The following is a 17,500-nucleotide window of genomic DNA, read 5'->3' on the forward strand; positions in this document are numbered from 1 at the left end:
GAGGTCACTGATACAGCAGAGAGGAAGGAGCAGAGTGATGAGGTCACTGATACAGCAGAGAGGAAGGAGCAGAGTGATGAGGTCACTGATACAGCAGAGAGGAAGGAGCAGAGTGATGAGGTCACTGATACAGCAGAGAGGAAGGAGCAGAGTGATGAGGTCAACTGATACAGCAGAGAGGAAGGAGCAGAGTGATGAGGTCACTGATACAGCAGAGAGGAAGGAGCATCTATATGGTCTGTACAGACGGTCTGAGTCAGCAGACCTTCACTAGGCTCCGCTGAGGCCAAGTCTCTGTTTGTTAGCTGCAGTTTAAATCCACAACGTCTTACTTCCTGCGTTCTCAGTCAGAGCACGCATCCCCCAGCCACCCCAGACCCAACACCGGGTGTCATATAACGTATCTGTGACAGCAGGCAGGAAGTACGTTAAGTGAACACAAACACTACTCCATCTCCTACAGCAGGGTGAGCAGACGCACAGAGGGTTAGACCAGGGTTATGCCAGGGTATACTCAGAGGGGTTATGTGATGTTTGACAACATGATCCAGTAAAGGCTTCAGAGTCCAGGGTTATGTGTGTGTGTGTGAGGGTATGATCCAGTAAAGGCTTTGAGGCTCTATCAGACCGGGCCAAGGAGGCAGCAACAAGAAACACTAATAAAACTGAAACGTCCCCGGCGTCACTTTGAGACCCTCTGAGAGAGATGGAGTCTGAGAGAGATGGAGGAGATGTGGTGGTGGTGTGACGAGTGTCCCCCCCCTCCTCTATGTTAATACACCCCCCCCCCCCCCCCCCCCCCCCACTCTCTTCCTCTATGTTAATACACCCCCCCCCCCCCCCCACTCTCCTCTATGTTAATACACCCCCCCCCCCCCCCCCCCCCCACTCTCCTCTATGTTAATACAACCCCCCCCCCCCCCCCCCACTCTCCTCTATGTTAATACACCCCCCCCCCCCCCCACTCTCCTCTATGTTAATACACCCCCCCCCCCCCCCCCCACTCTCCTCTATGTTAATACAACCCCCCCCCCCCCCCCCCCCACTTCTCCTCTATGTTAATACACCCCCCCCCCCCCCCCCCCCACTCTCCTCTATGTTAATACACCCCCCCCCCCCCCCCCCACTCTCCTCTATGTTAATACACCCCCCCCCCCCCCCCCCCCCCCACTCTCCTCTATGTTAAATACAGCCCCCCCCCCCCCCCCCCATCTCCTCTATGTTAGATACAACCCCCCCCCCCCCCCCCCCACTCTCCTCTATGTTAAACACCCCCCCCCCCCCCCCCACTCTCCTCTATGTTAATACACCCCCCCCCCCCCCCCACTCTCCTCTATGTTAATACACCCCCCCCCCCCCCCCCCACTCTCCTCTATGTTAATACACCCCCCCCCCCCCCCCCCCCACTCTCCTCTATGTTAATACACCCCCCCCCCCCCCCCCCACTCTCCTCTATGTTAATACACCCCCCCCCCCCCCCCCACTCTCCTCTATGTTAATACACCCCCCCCCCCCCCCCCCACTCTCCTCTATGTTAATACACCCCCCCCCCCCCCCCCACTCTCCTCTAGTTATACACCCCCCCCCCCCCCCACTCTCCTCTATGTTAATACACCCCCCCCCCCCCCCCCCACTCTCCTCTATGTTAATCACCCCCCCCCCCCCCCCCCCACTCTCCTCTATGTTAATACACCCCCCCCCCCCCCCCCCCACTCTCCTCTATGTTAATACACCCCCCCCCCCCCCCACTCTCCTCTATGTTAATACACCCCCCCCCCCCCCCCCCCACTCTCCTCTATGTTAATACACACCCCCCCCCCCCCCCCACTCTCCTCTATGTTAATACACCCCCCCCCCCCCCCACTCTCCTCTATGTTAATACACCCCCCCCCCCCCCCCCACTCTCCTCTATGTTAATACACCCCCCCCCCCCCCCCCCACTCTCCTCTATGTTAATACACCCCCCCCCCCCCCCCACTCTCCTCTATGTTAATACACCCCCCCCCCCCCCCACTCTCCTCTATGTTAATACACCCCCCCCCCCCCCCACTCTCCTCTATGTTAATACACCCCCCCCCCCCCCCCACTCTCCTCTATGTTAATACACACCCCCCCCCCCCCCCCTATCCCCCCCCCCCCCCACTCTCCTCTATGTTAATACACCCCCCCCCCCCCCCCCACTCTCCTCTATGTTAATACACCCCCCCCCCCCCCCCCCACTCTCCTCTATGTTAATACACCCCCCCCCCCCCCCCCCCCACTCTCCTCTATGTTAATACACCCCCCCCCCCCCCCACTCTCCTCTATGTTAATACACCCCCCCCCCCCCCCACTCTCCTCTATGTTAATACACCCCCCCCCCCCCCCCCCCCCACTCTCCTCTATGTTAATACACCCCCCCCCCCCCCCCCCACTCTCCTCTATGTTAATACACCCCCCCCCCCCCCCCACTCTCCTCTATGTTAATACACCCCCCCCCCCCCCACTCTCCTCTATGTTAATACACCCCCCCCCCCCCCCCCACTCTCCTCTATGTTAATACACCCCCCCCCCCCCCCCCCACTCTCCTCTATGTTAATACACCCCCCCCCCCCCCCCCACACTCTCCTCTATGTTAATACACCCCCCCCCCCCCCCCCCACTCTCCTCTATGTTAATACACCCCCCCCCCCCCCCCCCACTCTCCTCTATGTTAATACACCCCCCCCCCCCCCCCCCACTCTCCTCTATGTTAATACACCCCCCCCCCCCCCCACTCTCCTCTATGTTAATACACACCCCCCCCCCCCCCCCCCACTCTCCTCTATGTTAATACACCCCCCCCCCCCCCCCCCACTCTCCTCTATGTTAATACACCCCCCCCCCCCCCCCACTCTCCTCTATGTTAATACACCCCCCCCCCCCCCCCACTCTCCTCTATGTTAATACACCCCCCCCCCCCCCCCCACTCTCCTCTATGTTAATACACCCCCCCCCCCCCCCCCCACTCTCCTCTATGTTAATACACCCCCCCCCCCCCCCCCCCCCACTCTCCTCTATGTTAATACACACCCCCCCCCCCCCCCCCCCTCTCCTCTATGTTAATACCCCCCCCCCCCCCCCCCCCACTCTCCTCTATGTTAATACACCCCCCCCCCCCCCCCCCACTCTCCTCTATGTTAATACCCCCCCCCCCCCCCCCCCCCCTTACACCCACCCGCGCCCCGCCCCCCCCCCCCCTCACCCCCCCCACCCCCCCCCCCCACTCTCCTCTATGTTAATACACCCCCCCCCCCCCCCCACTCTCCTCTATTTAATACACCCCCCCCCCCCCCCCCCCACTCTCCTCTATGTTAATACACCCCCCCCCCCCCCCCCCCACTCTCCTCTATGTTAATACACCCCCCCCCCCCCCCCCCCACTCTCCTCTATGTTAATACACCCCCCCCCCCCCCCCCCCACTCTCCTCTATGTTAATACACCCCCCCCCCCCCCCCCCACTCTCCTCTATGTTAATACACCCCCCCCACCCCCCCACTCTCCTCTATGTTAATACACCCCCCCCCCCCCCCCCACTCTCCTCTATGTTAATACACCCCCCCCCCCCCACTCTCCTCTATGTTAATACACCCCCCCCCCCCCCCCCCCCACTCTCCTCTATGTTAATACACCCCCCCCCCCCCCACTCTCCTCTATGTTAATACACCCCCCCCCCCCCCCCACTCTCCTCTATGTTAATACACCCAGGTACACCCCCCCCCCCCCCCCACTCTCCTCTATGTTAATACAACCCCCCCCCCCCCCCCCCCACTCTCCTCTATGTTAATACACCCCCCCCCCCCCCCCACTCTCCTCTATGTTAATACACCCCCCCCCCCCCCCGCCCACTCTGCCTCTATGTTAATACACCCCCCCCCCCCCCCCCCCACTCTCCTCTATGTAATACACCCCCCCCCCCCCCCCCACTCTCCTCTATGTTAATACACCCCCCCCCCCCCCCCACTCTCCTCTATGTTAATACACCCCCCCCCCCCCCCCACTCTCCTCTATGTTAATACACCCCCCCCCCCCCCCCCCCCACTCTCCTCTATGTTAATACACCCCCCCCCCCCCCCCCCACTCTCCTCTATGTTAATACACCCCCCCCCCCCCCCCCCCACTCTCCTCTATGTTAATACACCCCCCCCCCCCCCCCCACTCTCCTCTATGTTAATACACCCCCCCCCCCCCCCCCACTCTCCTCTATGTTAATACACCCCCCCCCCCCCCCCCACTCTCCTCTATGTTAATACACCCCCCCCCCCCCCCCACTCTCCTCTATGTTAATACACCCCCCCCCCCCCCCCACTCTCCTCTATGTTAATACACCCCCCCCCCCCCCCCCACTCTCCTCTATGTTAATACACCCCCCCCCCCCCCCCCCCACTCTCCTCTATGTTAAACACCCCCCCCCCCCCCACTCTCCTCTATGTTAATACACCCCCCCCCCCCCCCCCACTCTCCTCTATGTTATACACCCCCCCCCCCCCCCCACTCTCCTCTATGTTAATACACCCCCCCCCCCCCCCCCACTCTCCTCTATGTTAATACACCCCCCCCCCCCCCCCCACTCTCCTCTATGTAATACCCCCCCCCCCCCCCCACTCTCCTCTATGTTAATACAACCCCCCCCCCCCCCCCCCCCACTCTCCTCTATGTTAATACACCCCCCCCCCCCCCCCCACTCTCCTCTATGTTAATACACCCCCCCCCCCCCCACTCTCCTCTATGTTAATACACCCCCCCCCCCCCCCCCCACTCTCCTCTATGTAATACACCCCCCCCCCCCCCCCACTCTCCTCTATGTTAATACACCCCCCCCCCCCCCCCACTCTCCTCTATGTTAATACACCCCCCCCCCCCCCCCCCACTCTCCTCTATGTTAATACACCCCCCCCCCCCCCCACTCTCCTCTATGTTAATACACCCCCCCCCCCCCCCCCCACTCTCCTCTTGTTAATACACCCCCCCCCCCCCCCACACTCTCCTCTATGTTAATACACCCCCCCCCCCCCCCCCCCACTCTCCTCTATGTTAATACACCCCCCCCCCCCCCCCCCCACTCTCCTCTATGTTAATACACCCCCCCCCCCCCCCCCCTCCCCCACTCTCCTCTATGTTAATACACCCCCCCCCCCCCCCACTCTCCTCTATGTTAATACACCCCCCCCCCCCCCCACTCTCCTCTATGTTAATACACCCCCCCCCCCCCCCCCACTCTCCTCTATGTTAATACACCCCCCCCCCCCCCCACTCTCCTCTATGTTAATACACCCCCCCCCCCCCCCCCCCACTCTCCTCTATGTTAATACAACCCCCCCCCCCCCCCCCACTCTCCTCTATGTTAATACACCCCCCCCCCCCCCCCCCACTCTCCTCTATGTAATACACCCCCCCCCCCCCCCCCACTCTCCTCTATGTTAATACACCCCCCCCCCCCCCACTCTCCTCTATGTTAATACACCCCCCCCCCCCCCCCCCCACTCTCCTCTATGTTAATACACCCCCCCCCCCCCCCCCCCCACTCTCCTCTATGTTAATACACCCCCCCCCCCCCCCCCCTCTCCTCTATGTTAATACACCCCCCCCCCCCCCCCCCACTCTCCTCTATGTTAATACACCCCCCCCCCCCCCCCCACTCTCCTCTATGTTAATACACCCCCCCCCCCCCCCCACTCTCCTCTATGTTAATACACCCCCCCCCCCCCCCCCACTCTCCTCTATGTTAATACACCCCCCCCCCCCCCCCCCCACCTCCTATGTTAATACACCCCCCCCCCCCCCCCCAACTCTCCTCTATGTTAATACACCCCCCCCCCCCCCCCACTCTCCTCTATGTTAATACACCCCCCCCCCCCCCCACTCTCCTCTATGTTAATACACCCCCCCCCCCCCACTCTCTCTATGTTAATACACCCCCCCCCCCCCCCCACTCTCCTCTATGTTAATACACCCCCCCCCCCCCCCCCACTCTCCTCTATGTTAATACACCCCCCCCCCCCCACTCTCCTCTATGTTAATACACCCCCCCCCCCCCCCCCACTCTCCTCTATGTTAATACACCCCCCCCCCCCCCCCCCACTCTCTCTATGTTAATACACCCCCCCCCCCCCCCCCCCACTCTCCTCTATGTTAATACACCCCCCCCCCCCCCCACCACTCTCCTCTATGTTAATACACCCCCCCCCCCCCCCCCCCACTCTCCTCTATGTTAATACACCCCCCCCCCCCCCCCCCCCCAACTCTCCTCTATGTTAATACACCCCCCCCCCCCTCCCCCCCACTCTCCTCTATGTTAATACACCCCCCCCCCCCCCCCCCCCACTCTCCTCTATGTTAATACACCCCCCCCCCCCCCCCCCCCCACTCTCCTCTATGTTAATACACCCCCCCCCCCCCCCCCCACTCTCTCTATGTTAATACACCCCCCCCCCCCCCCCCACTCTCCTCTATGTTAATACAACCCCCCCCCCCCCCCCCACTCTCCTCTATGTTAATACACCCCCCCCCCCCCCCCCCCCACTCTCCTCTATGTTAATACACCCCCCCCCCCCCCCCCCACTCTCCTCTATGTTAATACACCCCCCCCCCCCCCCCCCCACTCTCCTCTATGTTAATACACCCCCCCCCCCCCCCCCACTCTCCTCTATGTTAATACACCCCCCCCCCCCCCCCACTCTCCTCTATGTTAATACACCCCCCCCCCCCCCCACTCTCCTCTATGTTAATACACCCCCCCCCCCCCCCCCACTCTCTCTATGTTAATACACCCCCCCCCCCCCCCCCACTCTCCTCTATGTTAATACACCCCCCCCCCCCCCCACTCTCCTCTATGTTAATACACCCCCCCCCCCCCCACTGACGGACGGACGGACGGACAGACAGACAGACAGACAGACAGACAGACAGACAGACAGACAGACAGACAGACAGATAGACAGACAGACAGACAGATACGACAGACAGACAGACAGATAGACAGACAGACAGACAGACAGACAGACAGACAGACAGACAGACAGACAGACAGACAGACAGACAGACAGACAGACAGACAGACAGACAGACAGACAGACAGACAGACAGACAGACAGACAGACAGACAGACAGACAGACAGACAGATAGATAGATAGATAGATAGATAGATAGATAGGTAGATAGATAGATAGATAGATAGGTAGATAGAGGGATAGATGCTGTATGTCAGATATCATACAGATCCGTTCATTAAAAACAGATTGTGTGAAAATGCCCCCTTTTTTACATAATGTTTAGCAGTAACATGAAGCTACGCATCGAAATGTCTAGAAGTTAAACCGAGCAGCAGTTTAAATATGCAGCAGTTTCCATCAAAATCTATATTTTCACTTTGCCTTCCAATGTTAAGTCAATGAGCTAATTATGTTTCTATAAAAACAAACGCCACCATCGCTAGCTGCACAACTGGAAGGTCGGAGCCATATATAGCCTGGATGTGGGTTACGGCTCATAGGAGCGCAGTCGTAAACACCAGTTAAACCAAAAGTACGCTCATTATACGCACGCTGGCTGAGATTCATAACTCCCATCTGAGGTTATGTTTAGACAGGTCACATGTGTCGTCACATGACCTCAGGCCTCCTGAGACGGATGACAGCAGCAGCTTGACTCCGTCAGACACATCCACTCCGGAGGGAACAGAGCAGCACTTGTGATTGGCTACCGAGCTGCTGCCAAAACACTCTGCTAAGCTGACTTTTAAACGGTCGACAAAGAGGCCAATTCCCTTCCAACTTCAACTTCTGAGGCTGAGAGCTGAGAGCCATTGTGGTGTGCTGGCGTGCGCTAACACACTCCTCCTCTCCTGGGTGGAGGCGAGCGGAGAGGATGCCATCTGTCCCGTGGAGAGGCTTTGTTTGATTAACTCGGTCTTGGGAGATCTCTGTTTAAAGGAGGGGGAGTGACTGGTCCTCCATCTGCTCCCCTTGGTGTTTTAATCAGCTACACTCAAATGTCAGCTAGCTCAGTCAGTACATAACTGGACTCAATATAGGAGCTGTATTCTAGCGTTGGTCTGTTTCACGGTGATAAGCGGGTCATTTCGGTTTGTGTTTAAAAAAGTTCTGCTACGTGTCAAAAGTGTAATCGCACAACCTGTCATTGCAAAGTTATCCCTATGACATAGAGCCAACATGAGAGGAGGCAAGAAACGAGATTTCTACCACTCATAGCTGTGAATATCATCCTCACCCCTTTAAAGGCACCGATGCTCTTTTCCTGCTTGTCTCTCAAACCCCCTGATCCCTCTGCAGACCAACACAGACACATAAAGACGCAGCGCTGGAGGTCATAAGAGCCACATCCCCCTGAAGAGGTCACACAGCCAGGAGGGGAGGGCCTATCTCTCTGCCTCCCCCTGAGGAGGTCACACAGAGACCCTAACTAAAGGAGACAATAATTGTCATACAATGTAAACAACAACGGACCCAACACAGAGCCCCGTGGCGCCTCTGTGACCTCTAGAAACTGTGACCGAACACCGTCACTCAGCAACTCTACACTGAGACCAGAATCTAAGACATATTAGCATACAGCACATTAACACATCTCACAGCCATTACACGGCAAATGAATACAGAGTCAATGACTTGGACCTCTTCTAAAACTAAGACAACAATCGTCCATCTGTTCTCAGCAGAGCCACGGTAACTCAGCCCAGAGATAAAGGATGTCTGCGGGCGCCAGGTAGAGACTAGCTGGTCCATTGGCATGCAGCGCCGCGGCCCGTTGCCCAGGTGACAGATTGGGTGGAAAGGATTTTATGTGCAGGTGGCCGGTACAAAACACATGATTAATGATGCATCAGTCTAATGGCTTTAACATATTCCTGTGGCTCTAAGAGGCGAGGCTCCAGCCAAGTCGTTTGTCAGAGTCAAATCTCTTGTCCCGCTTTTAAAAACAGGCAACTCTTCAGGTTTGCTCTGAGTAAATAAGCACAGGTAAACACGTCATGTGTCTCGTGGTATGTTTGGTCCCTTCAAATTACTGTGCTCGTACTATTATGTAATTACCTTTGTAAGTAAAATGTAACAATTAATGTAATTACTCAATGTTACAGTTACAGTCCAGTTACAGTCCAGTGCTGTTAGTACAGTGTAGTGATGAGTTTATGATGATTGTGGCACTGTACTGATGTAACAAACTTCTCAAAGTTGATTTAGTTGATTTACTAAACTGCCGTAGCACGTTAGCGTCTGCCCTGAAGGCTGCCTGATTCTCTCCAAATCATTAATGAACCTTTGAGGCAATAACAATTTACATTTCTTAATCTGCTTTCAATCTGGCTGAATCTGTTCTGCTGCTGCATGGAGGCCACCCCGCCACCCCCACCACCCCCACCACCTCCCAGGCCTTACAGACGTGTTAGCGGTGATGAATGAGAGAATAGTGGAGAGCTGAAGGCCTGTAGCCCAGTGGAGACAGCCAGTAAGACTCTGATTGTCTTTGTCTGGGAGAGAGAGGGAGGCAGGGAGAGAGAGGGAGAGAGGCAGGGAGAGAGAGGGAGAGAGAGGGAGAGAGAGAGGGAGGCAGGGAGAGAGAGGGAGGCAGCCGCAGAAGTGTTCAGCTTGGAGGAGCGCGGGTCAATAAGCGCAGCCTCTCTCTGGAGGAGACGGGGAAGCGTCCCAGTTTGCTGCCCTGGTAAAACATTAAAACTGAACAGAAACTAAAGTAGCTCCGTTAAAATGAGAGCAGCACTCTCAGGGTGGGAGGGTCATGTGACTTCTGAAACGATTGAGAGGTGGGATAACTGGGAAATGTCAATCAATGACTGATGATATGATGTCATGATGTTCAGATGGAGCCTTGTCCTCTCCTCCACCCTCTCTGTCCTCTCCTCCACCCTCTCTGTCCTCTCCTCCACCCTCTCTGTCCTCTCCTCCACCCTCTCTGTCCTCTCCTCCACCCTCTCTGTCCTCTCCTCCACCCTCTCTGTCCTCTCCTCCACCCTCTCTGTCCTTTCCTCCACCCTCTCTGTGGATCTGTCTCCCACAGTGCTGACCAGGCTGAACAGGAGGCCGAGAGAGAGAGAGAGAGAGAGAGAGAGAGAGAGAGAGAGAGAGAGAGAGAGAGAGAGAGAGAGAGAGAGAGAGAGAGAGAGAGAGAGAGGAGACAGGAGGCCTAGAGAGAGAGAGAGAGAAGGAGACAGGAGGCCTAGAGAGAGAGAGAGAGAGAGAGAGAGAGAGAAGGAGACAGGAGGCCTAGAGAGAGAGAGAGAGACAGGAGGCCTAGAGAGAGAGAGAGAGAATGAGACAGGAGGCCTAGAGAGAGAGAGAGAGAAGGAGGAAGGAGACAGATACACGGGGATGGCAGCAGGCATCTGAAGGGCAGATGAACTCCTGGAAGCTCCACTTCCTCACATAACGTGATTAGAATAAAGTGTAAAGAAATGAGAGAAAGCCACCTCTCCTCTTAGGAGATAATAAAACCAGCTCCACATTGGCTGCTCTACATCCGAGCCTGCCAGCCGCTGGGAGAGAAGGGAATGTGATCATCGAGCGTATTCACCACGGAGTCTGTCTCTGTGTTTTACTGCAGCATTTAATTATCCAGATATTCACTACGTCCAAGTTAGGGTGATACTTAGTTATGTAGCCATTTATTACTATTTAAATCACTGTTACTCGTTAATCACTATTTCTTGAGAGAGAGAGAGAGAGAGAGAGAGAGAGAGAGAGAGAGAGAGAGAGAGAGAGAGAGAGAGAGAGAGAGAGAGAGAGACAGAAATAAAGAGAGATAAAGAGGGAGAGAGAGACAGAAAGAGAGATAAAGAGGGAGAGAGAGAGACAGAAAGAGAGATAAAGAGGGAGAGCAGAAGAGAGTGACAGTGCTGGCAGGGTGATCCTGTTGGGTCTGAACAGCTCGGCTTTCTACATTAGACGACATGAATCAGCAGGACAGGGCTGACACAGGGAGGAGGGGGAGGGAGAGAGGCTCACCTCTGCTGGGGCTGAAAGGCCTCACTGACAGGGGCCTTACTGACAGGAGCCTTACAGGGGCCTTACTGACAGGAGCCTTACTGACAGGGGCCTTACTGACAGGGGCCTTACTGACAGGGGCCTTACTGACAGGAGCCTTACAGGGGCCTTACTGAGGGCCTTACTGACAGGAGCCTTACTGAGGGCCTTACTGACAGGAGCCTTACTGACAGGAGCCTTACTGACAGGAGCCTTACTGACAGGGGCCTTACTGACAGGAGCCTTACTGACAGGAGCCTTACAGGGGCCTTACTGACAGGGGCCTTACTGACAGGAGCCTTACTGACAGGGGCCTTACTGACAGGGGCCTTACGGTCAGGGGCCTTACTGACAGGGGCCTTACTGACAGGAGCCTTACTGACAGGGGCCTTACTGACAGGGGCCTTACTGACAGGGGCCTTACTGACAGGGGCCTTACTGACAGGGGCCTTACTGACAGGAGCCTTACTGACAGGGGCCTTACTGACAGGGGCCTTACTGACAGGGGCCTTACTGACAGGGGCCTTACTGACAGGGGCCTTACTGACAGGGGCCTTACTGACAGGGGCCTTACTGACAGGGGCCTTACTGACAGGAGCCTTACTGAGGGCCTTACTGACAGGAGCCTTACTGACAGGGGCCTTACTGACAGGAGCCTTACTGACAGGAGCCTTACTGACAGGGGCCTTACTGACAGGAGCCTTACTGACAGGGGCCTTACTGACAGGGGCCTTACAGGGGCCTTACTGACAGGAGCCTTACTGACAGGGGCCTTACTGACAGGAGCCTTACTGACAGGGGCCTTACTGACAGGGGCCTTACTGACAGGGGCCTTACTGAGGGCCTTACTGACAGGGGCCTTACTGACAGGAGCCTTACTGAGGGCCTTACTGACAGGGGCCTTACTGACAGGAGCCTTACTGACAGGGGCCTTACTGAGCTGCCTTACTGAGGGGCCTTACTGAGGGCCTTACTGACAGGGGCCTTACTGACAGGAGCCTTACTGACAGGGGCCTTACTGACAGGGGCCTTACTGACAGGGGCCTTACTGACAGGAGCCTTACTGACAGGAGCCTTACTGACAGGGGCCTTACTGACAGGGGCCTTACTGACAGGAGCCTTACTGACAGGAGCCTTACTGACAGGGGCCTTACTGACAGGGGCCTTACTGACAGGGGCCTTACAGGGGCCTTACTGACAGGGGCCTTACTGACAGGAGCCTTACTGACAGGGGCCTTACTGACAGGAGCCTTACTGACAGGGGCCTTACTGACAGGAGCCTTACATAAGACATAAGGTTTCTCTCCCATAATCCTAATCTGTCCCTGTCTGAGATATCAGGGTTAGGCTGGGGTTAGGCTACAGTAAAGATATCAGGCTGGGGTTAGGCTACAGTACAGATACAGTACAGCTAACTTTACCTTGTAGTTTACCACTGTGCCAGGCCAGTTCTCCCTGGTATGTAAATCTAGAAGCTAAGTGCTACAGGACAGCGGGGGGCCGTGTTCACCGTGTGACAGAGATAAAGAGGAGAGAAGGTTCCGTCTGTGTGACAGAGACAAGTGGAGCCACTTCCTGCTGTCTCTCGTTCAGGGCTGACGGAGACGCAGAGAAGAAGACAGAGACTCACCTCAGCCTGCTGCCTGCTGGCGTCTCTCCTGGCCGCCTTCTCCCTCAGACGCTTCTCCTGAGGAAGAGGAAGGAGAGAGAGAGGGGAAGGAGAGAGAGAGGGAAGGAGAGAGAGGGAAGGAGAGAGTGAGTGAATCATTGTTTCTTCACATCCCATTGTAGTGGCAGCCTCCTCCCATTCCTCCCACACACACACACACACACACACACACACACGTAGAACTTAGAACGGTTCTCATCCCATTTCTAAATGTTATTTTTGTTTCCCCAGAGCCAGATATATAAAGGACATATATGTATATCTTTACGTGTTCAATAACTTATTAAGAGAAGGTCGACACACGCCTGGTTGTGGCTCTCCTACGAGGAGCTCAGAAGCAGCAGACATTTCTTTAAAACATTTAAACTAACTGAATGTGTTTGTCCTCCAGGCTGCAGGGCGGACGTCTGTCTATAGGCTGAACGCGGCTCGTCTCCCAATTAGTCACATCCTGTCTGTCCCCCTGCAGCAGAAGCTTTATTACAGACCAGACATATTTTAATATTTCCTGCTGCCCCCCAACTATCGTCTCTGCAGCTCTGTCCTTGGACCCGTTCACCTGAGCAGCTCAGCAGAACGCTGGAATGAAAGACAACAGCCTGTGGACAGCTTAGAGGATCCAAACACACTGTGGTATTAATGTGTATTTAACACACTGTGTTATTAATGTGTTATTAATATGTATTTAAAATGGGAAGGCGGACGGTCAGTATTGAGTATTGAGTATTGAGAGGCGACAATATCCTTCATGTGGGGAAATGAAAGAGCAAACAAATCTCGACAAACTGAAACACAGAAACACAGATGTGTGTGGGGGGGGGGGGGAGGGTGTTGAGGGAGGTGGGGTGGGTGTTGAGGGAGGTGGGGGGGGGGCTGCGTTAGAATGAATGAATGGTCTTTATTGTCATTGATATAGTACAGGTACCAAACAACGAAATTTGGGAGGGGGGGCTCCCCTGGTGCTAGGAAAGAAAAAAAACAACTAAAAAAACAAGAAGGGAAAGGAGCTGGTTTACATAAATAAAGGCTATGTACACTATCCACTATACTATACTGTACACATAAAACGACTAGGGTTGTCATATTGCACATAGTGTTATTGCACATTCATTTAAAGTGTCGCAGTTTGCAGGCTTGAAATGTACACATTTGTGCCTCAGCACTACACCTGATTTTTTCAATCCAGCAGCTGCCATCAATCCGTCCAGACTGTCCAGGGCCCAGAACCTAGGTCTTTGCTGTGTTCAGGGCCTGGATGGCCCTGGGGTAGAAGCTGAGCTTCAGTCTGTTTGTCCTTGCGGCCAGGGTCCTGTACCGCCTTTTCGAGGGCAGCCGGGCAAAGTGTTCGTACCCAGGGTGGGATGGGTCTCTGGAGATCTTGGAGGCCTTCCTGAGGCAGCGTGTGTTGTACAGCTCTTCCAAAAAGGGGAGGGGGGCGCCGGTGATCTTCTGGGCTGTTCTCACGACTCTCTGTAGCGCATTTCTCTCTGCGGATGATGTCAGCAGCTGATTCATGAGTCCTTCATCTCTGCTCCACGCGTCTCCCAGTGAAAACATCTTTACATCTTCAGCATGAGGATGTGGGAGGAACACGTCATGTCTCTCTCATATCACCTGTCCCTGGTAGAGGGAGGGAGGGGGGGCTGGTGTGAGGGAGGGGGAGGGGCTGGTGTGAGGGAGGGGGGGGGGCTGGTGTGAGGGAGGTGGGGGGCTGTGAGGGAGGTGGGGGGCTGTGAGGGTCGGTGTGTCTCAGGGTTTCTAAAGCTGTTATGTCTGGTGAGACTCAGAGCTCCACCGTGACCAAATCACAATATGGTAATCTACCCTGGACCTACGAGGGAGGGAGAGAGAGGAGGGAGGGAGAGAGATGAGGGAGAGAGAGAGAGATGAGGGAGGGAGGGAGAGAGAGATGAGGGAGGGAGGGAGAGAGAGATTAGGGAGAGAGAGAGAGATGAGGGAGGGAGGGAGAGATGGGGGAGGGAGAGAGAGATGAGGGAGATTAGGGAGAGAGAGAGAGAGAAAGAAAGAGAGCATTAAGAAAGAAGAATAGAAATGGAGAGGGAGAGAAAAGCAAAAGGACCAAACGGTGTTGACTAACCAGGAAGTTAGAAGGGCCTAACCCTAACCCTGCCTTAACCCTAACCCTCCCTAATGCCTAACCCTAATCCCTTAACGCTAATCATCTGTTCACTGTCCTTACTATGGTCTAGAAGAGTGTGTATATAATAATAACACTATGGTCTAGAATGGTCTAGAGCAGTGGTTCTCAACCCTCTCCTCGGGGACCCCCAGCCGTTCCACATATCTGATCTGTTCCACCACCAGCACACCTGACTCAACTAATCTAAAGTACAAATCATAATTGCTTTACTTGATTAGTTGAATCAGGTGTGCTGGTGGTGGAACAGATCAGATATGTGGAACGGCTGGGGGTCCCAGAGGAGAGGGTTGAGAACCACTGGTCTAGAGTGCATCAGACCACTGGTCTAGAGTGTATCAGCTGTTTGAGGCCTAAAGTCAAGGAGAAGTTGTAGAATCACAACGGTCCCCTAGGAGTCAGTGGGGTAGCAGCGTGTGACGGTCTGTCAGAGTCATGTGCTGCTAACTGGTTCCTGTCAGAGTCAGGCAGCATGCAGCAGTGCAGCATGCAGCAGTGCAGCCACGCAGAATTAAAATGGATTTTAAAGAGTCCGTCTCCTCCTCCGTCACGCGCCCCCGCCCCCACAACAAGGCGTCTTGGCAACGCAGCTTTCCTTCCTCACACGACAGACAGGACGAGGCGTTAAACGCGCCAGCTAAGCTTCATAGACGACAGTCGGGGTGAAAACCTCAGGCATAATTTAATGTTCACGATGACGAGCCACTAAGGGACCACAGGGCTTTAGCAGGGTAGCAGGGCTTTAGCTTTAGCAGGCCAATACATGTATGACATTGTTGATGACGACGAGTCTGAACAGGCTAGGTTGGTTTGGCTCAGTTTACAGGCGTTTCTTAGGTCAAAGGGACGGATGTATGATTTGAAATAAAGCCCATAATAGCTCAGATAATATGGCTGGGCTGTTTAGCTTCGAGTCCTTCTTGAGTGGTCACTTCATTGTGAAAACATAATAACTCTTTCCTACTAAAATGACGACACCAGTTTGCTCACATTCCACCACTCAACACTAGGCCAACGATTATTAACACTAGACCAACGATTATTAACACTAGACCAATGATTATTAACACTAGACCAACGATTATTAACACTAGACCAATGATTATTAACACTAGACCAATGATTATTAACACTAGACCAATTATTATTAACACTAGACCTGATTATTAACACTAGACCAACGATTATTAACACTAGACCAATGATTATTAACACTAGACCAATGATTATTAACACTAGACCAATGATTATTAACACTAGACCAATGATTATTAACACTAGACCAATGATTATTAACACTAGACCAACGATTATTAACACTAGACCAACGATTATTAACACTAGACCAATGATTATCAACACTAGACCAATGATTATTAACACTAGACCAATTATTATTAACACTAGACCAATGATTATTAACACTAGACCAATGATTATTAACACTAGACCAATGATTATTAACACTAGACCAATGATTATTAACACTAGATCAGCGGTTCCCAACCTATGGGCCGCGGCCCTCTGGTGGTCCGCGAGAGCACTGCAAGTGGGCCGCCAAATCATGGGCATAAAAATAGTTTTATTGACGTTTTTTGGTTACAAAAACGTTTTAATTTTAAAAAGATTAAAAATCTTGGATTGAACAGCCTTGATCGTATTGTGTGTGGTGTGCGCCGATATTTCCATCCGAAAAGAAGAAGTCAGCTCGCTTCTTGATTGGCTACATTCCATCCCCGTCACAATCGGACTCGGGAACAGGGTTGCCAGATGGGATCGACATTTTCCACCCTAACCACAGTCTAAAACCGCTAATTCCACCAAAAAACCCCCGAGCCCATCTGGCAACCCTAGTCGGGAGTCGGGAGTTGCCCACACACATAAGGATGTTTGGTCGTAAATATTGAACACATACAACATTTACGATCTTGGTATTTGATCACCTGCTATATAAAACATCGCCGCTCGGCTTTAATGGTTCAACCGCTATTTATTTTCTATTTTTTTGCCACGCTCCCTCTAGTTTTTGAGCGCTCGTGCGCGTTTCATGCGCGTGCACGCGAAGAAAATCGTGCTAGGCCTGAGTGGGCCGCGAATACTGTAGAGATTTGTAAAGTGGGCCGTGAGTCCAAAGGTTGGGAACCGCTGCACTAGACTAATGATTATTAACACTAGACTAATGATTATTAACACTAGACCAACGATTATTAACACTAGACCTGATTATTAACACTAGACCAATGATTATTAACACTAGACCAACGATTATTAACACTAGACCAGTGATTATTAACACTAGACCTGATTATTAACACTAGACCAACGATTATTAACACTAGACCAATGATTATTAACACTAGACCAATGATTATTAACACTAGACCAATGATTATTAACACTAGACCTGATTATTAACACTAGACCAACGATTATTAACACTAGACCAATGATTATTAACACTAGACTAATGATTATTAACACTAGACCTGATTATTAACACTAGACCAATGATTATTAACACTAGACCAATGATTATTAACACTAGACCAACGATTATTAACACTAGACCAATGATTATTAACACTAGACCAATGATTATTAACACTCGACCAACGATTATTAACACTAGACCAACGATTATTAACACTAGACCAACGATT

At 53.7% G+C, this 17,500-nt stretch overlaps 1 protein-coding gene across 1 annotated transcript in view; it reads right to left on the reverse strand.

The window, feature by feature from the left end:
* Positions 1-17,500, reverse strand: part of ddx10 (DEAD (Asp-Glu-Ala-Asp) box polypeptide 10) — an 88,280-nt gene that overhangs the window by 15,139 nt on the left and 55,641 nt on the right. Inside the window, exon 17 of the mRNA XM_080530233.1 lies at positions 12,644-12,700. Coding sequence (XP_080386359.1) covers positions 12,644-12,700 — 57 coding nt within the window. The remainder of the gene's footprint in view (positions 1-12,643; positions 12,701-17,500) is intronic.

Source organism: Nansenia antarctica, assembly GCF_963989245.1.
Source record: "Nansenia antarctica genome assembly, chromosome: 4".
NCBI lineage: Eukaryota > Metazoa > Chordata > Actinopteri > Argentiniformes > Microstomatidae > Nansenia > Nansenia antarctica.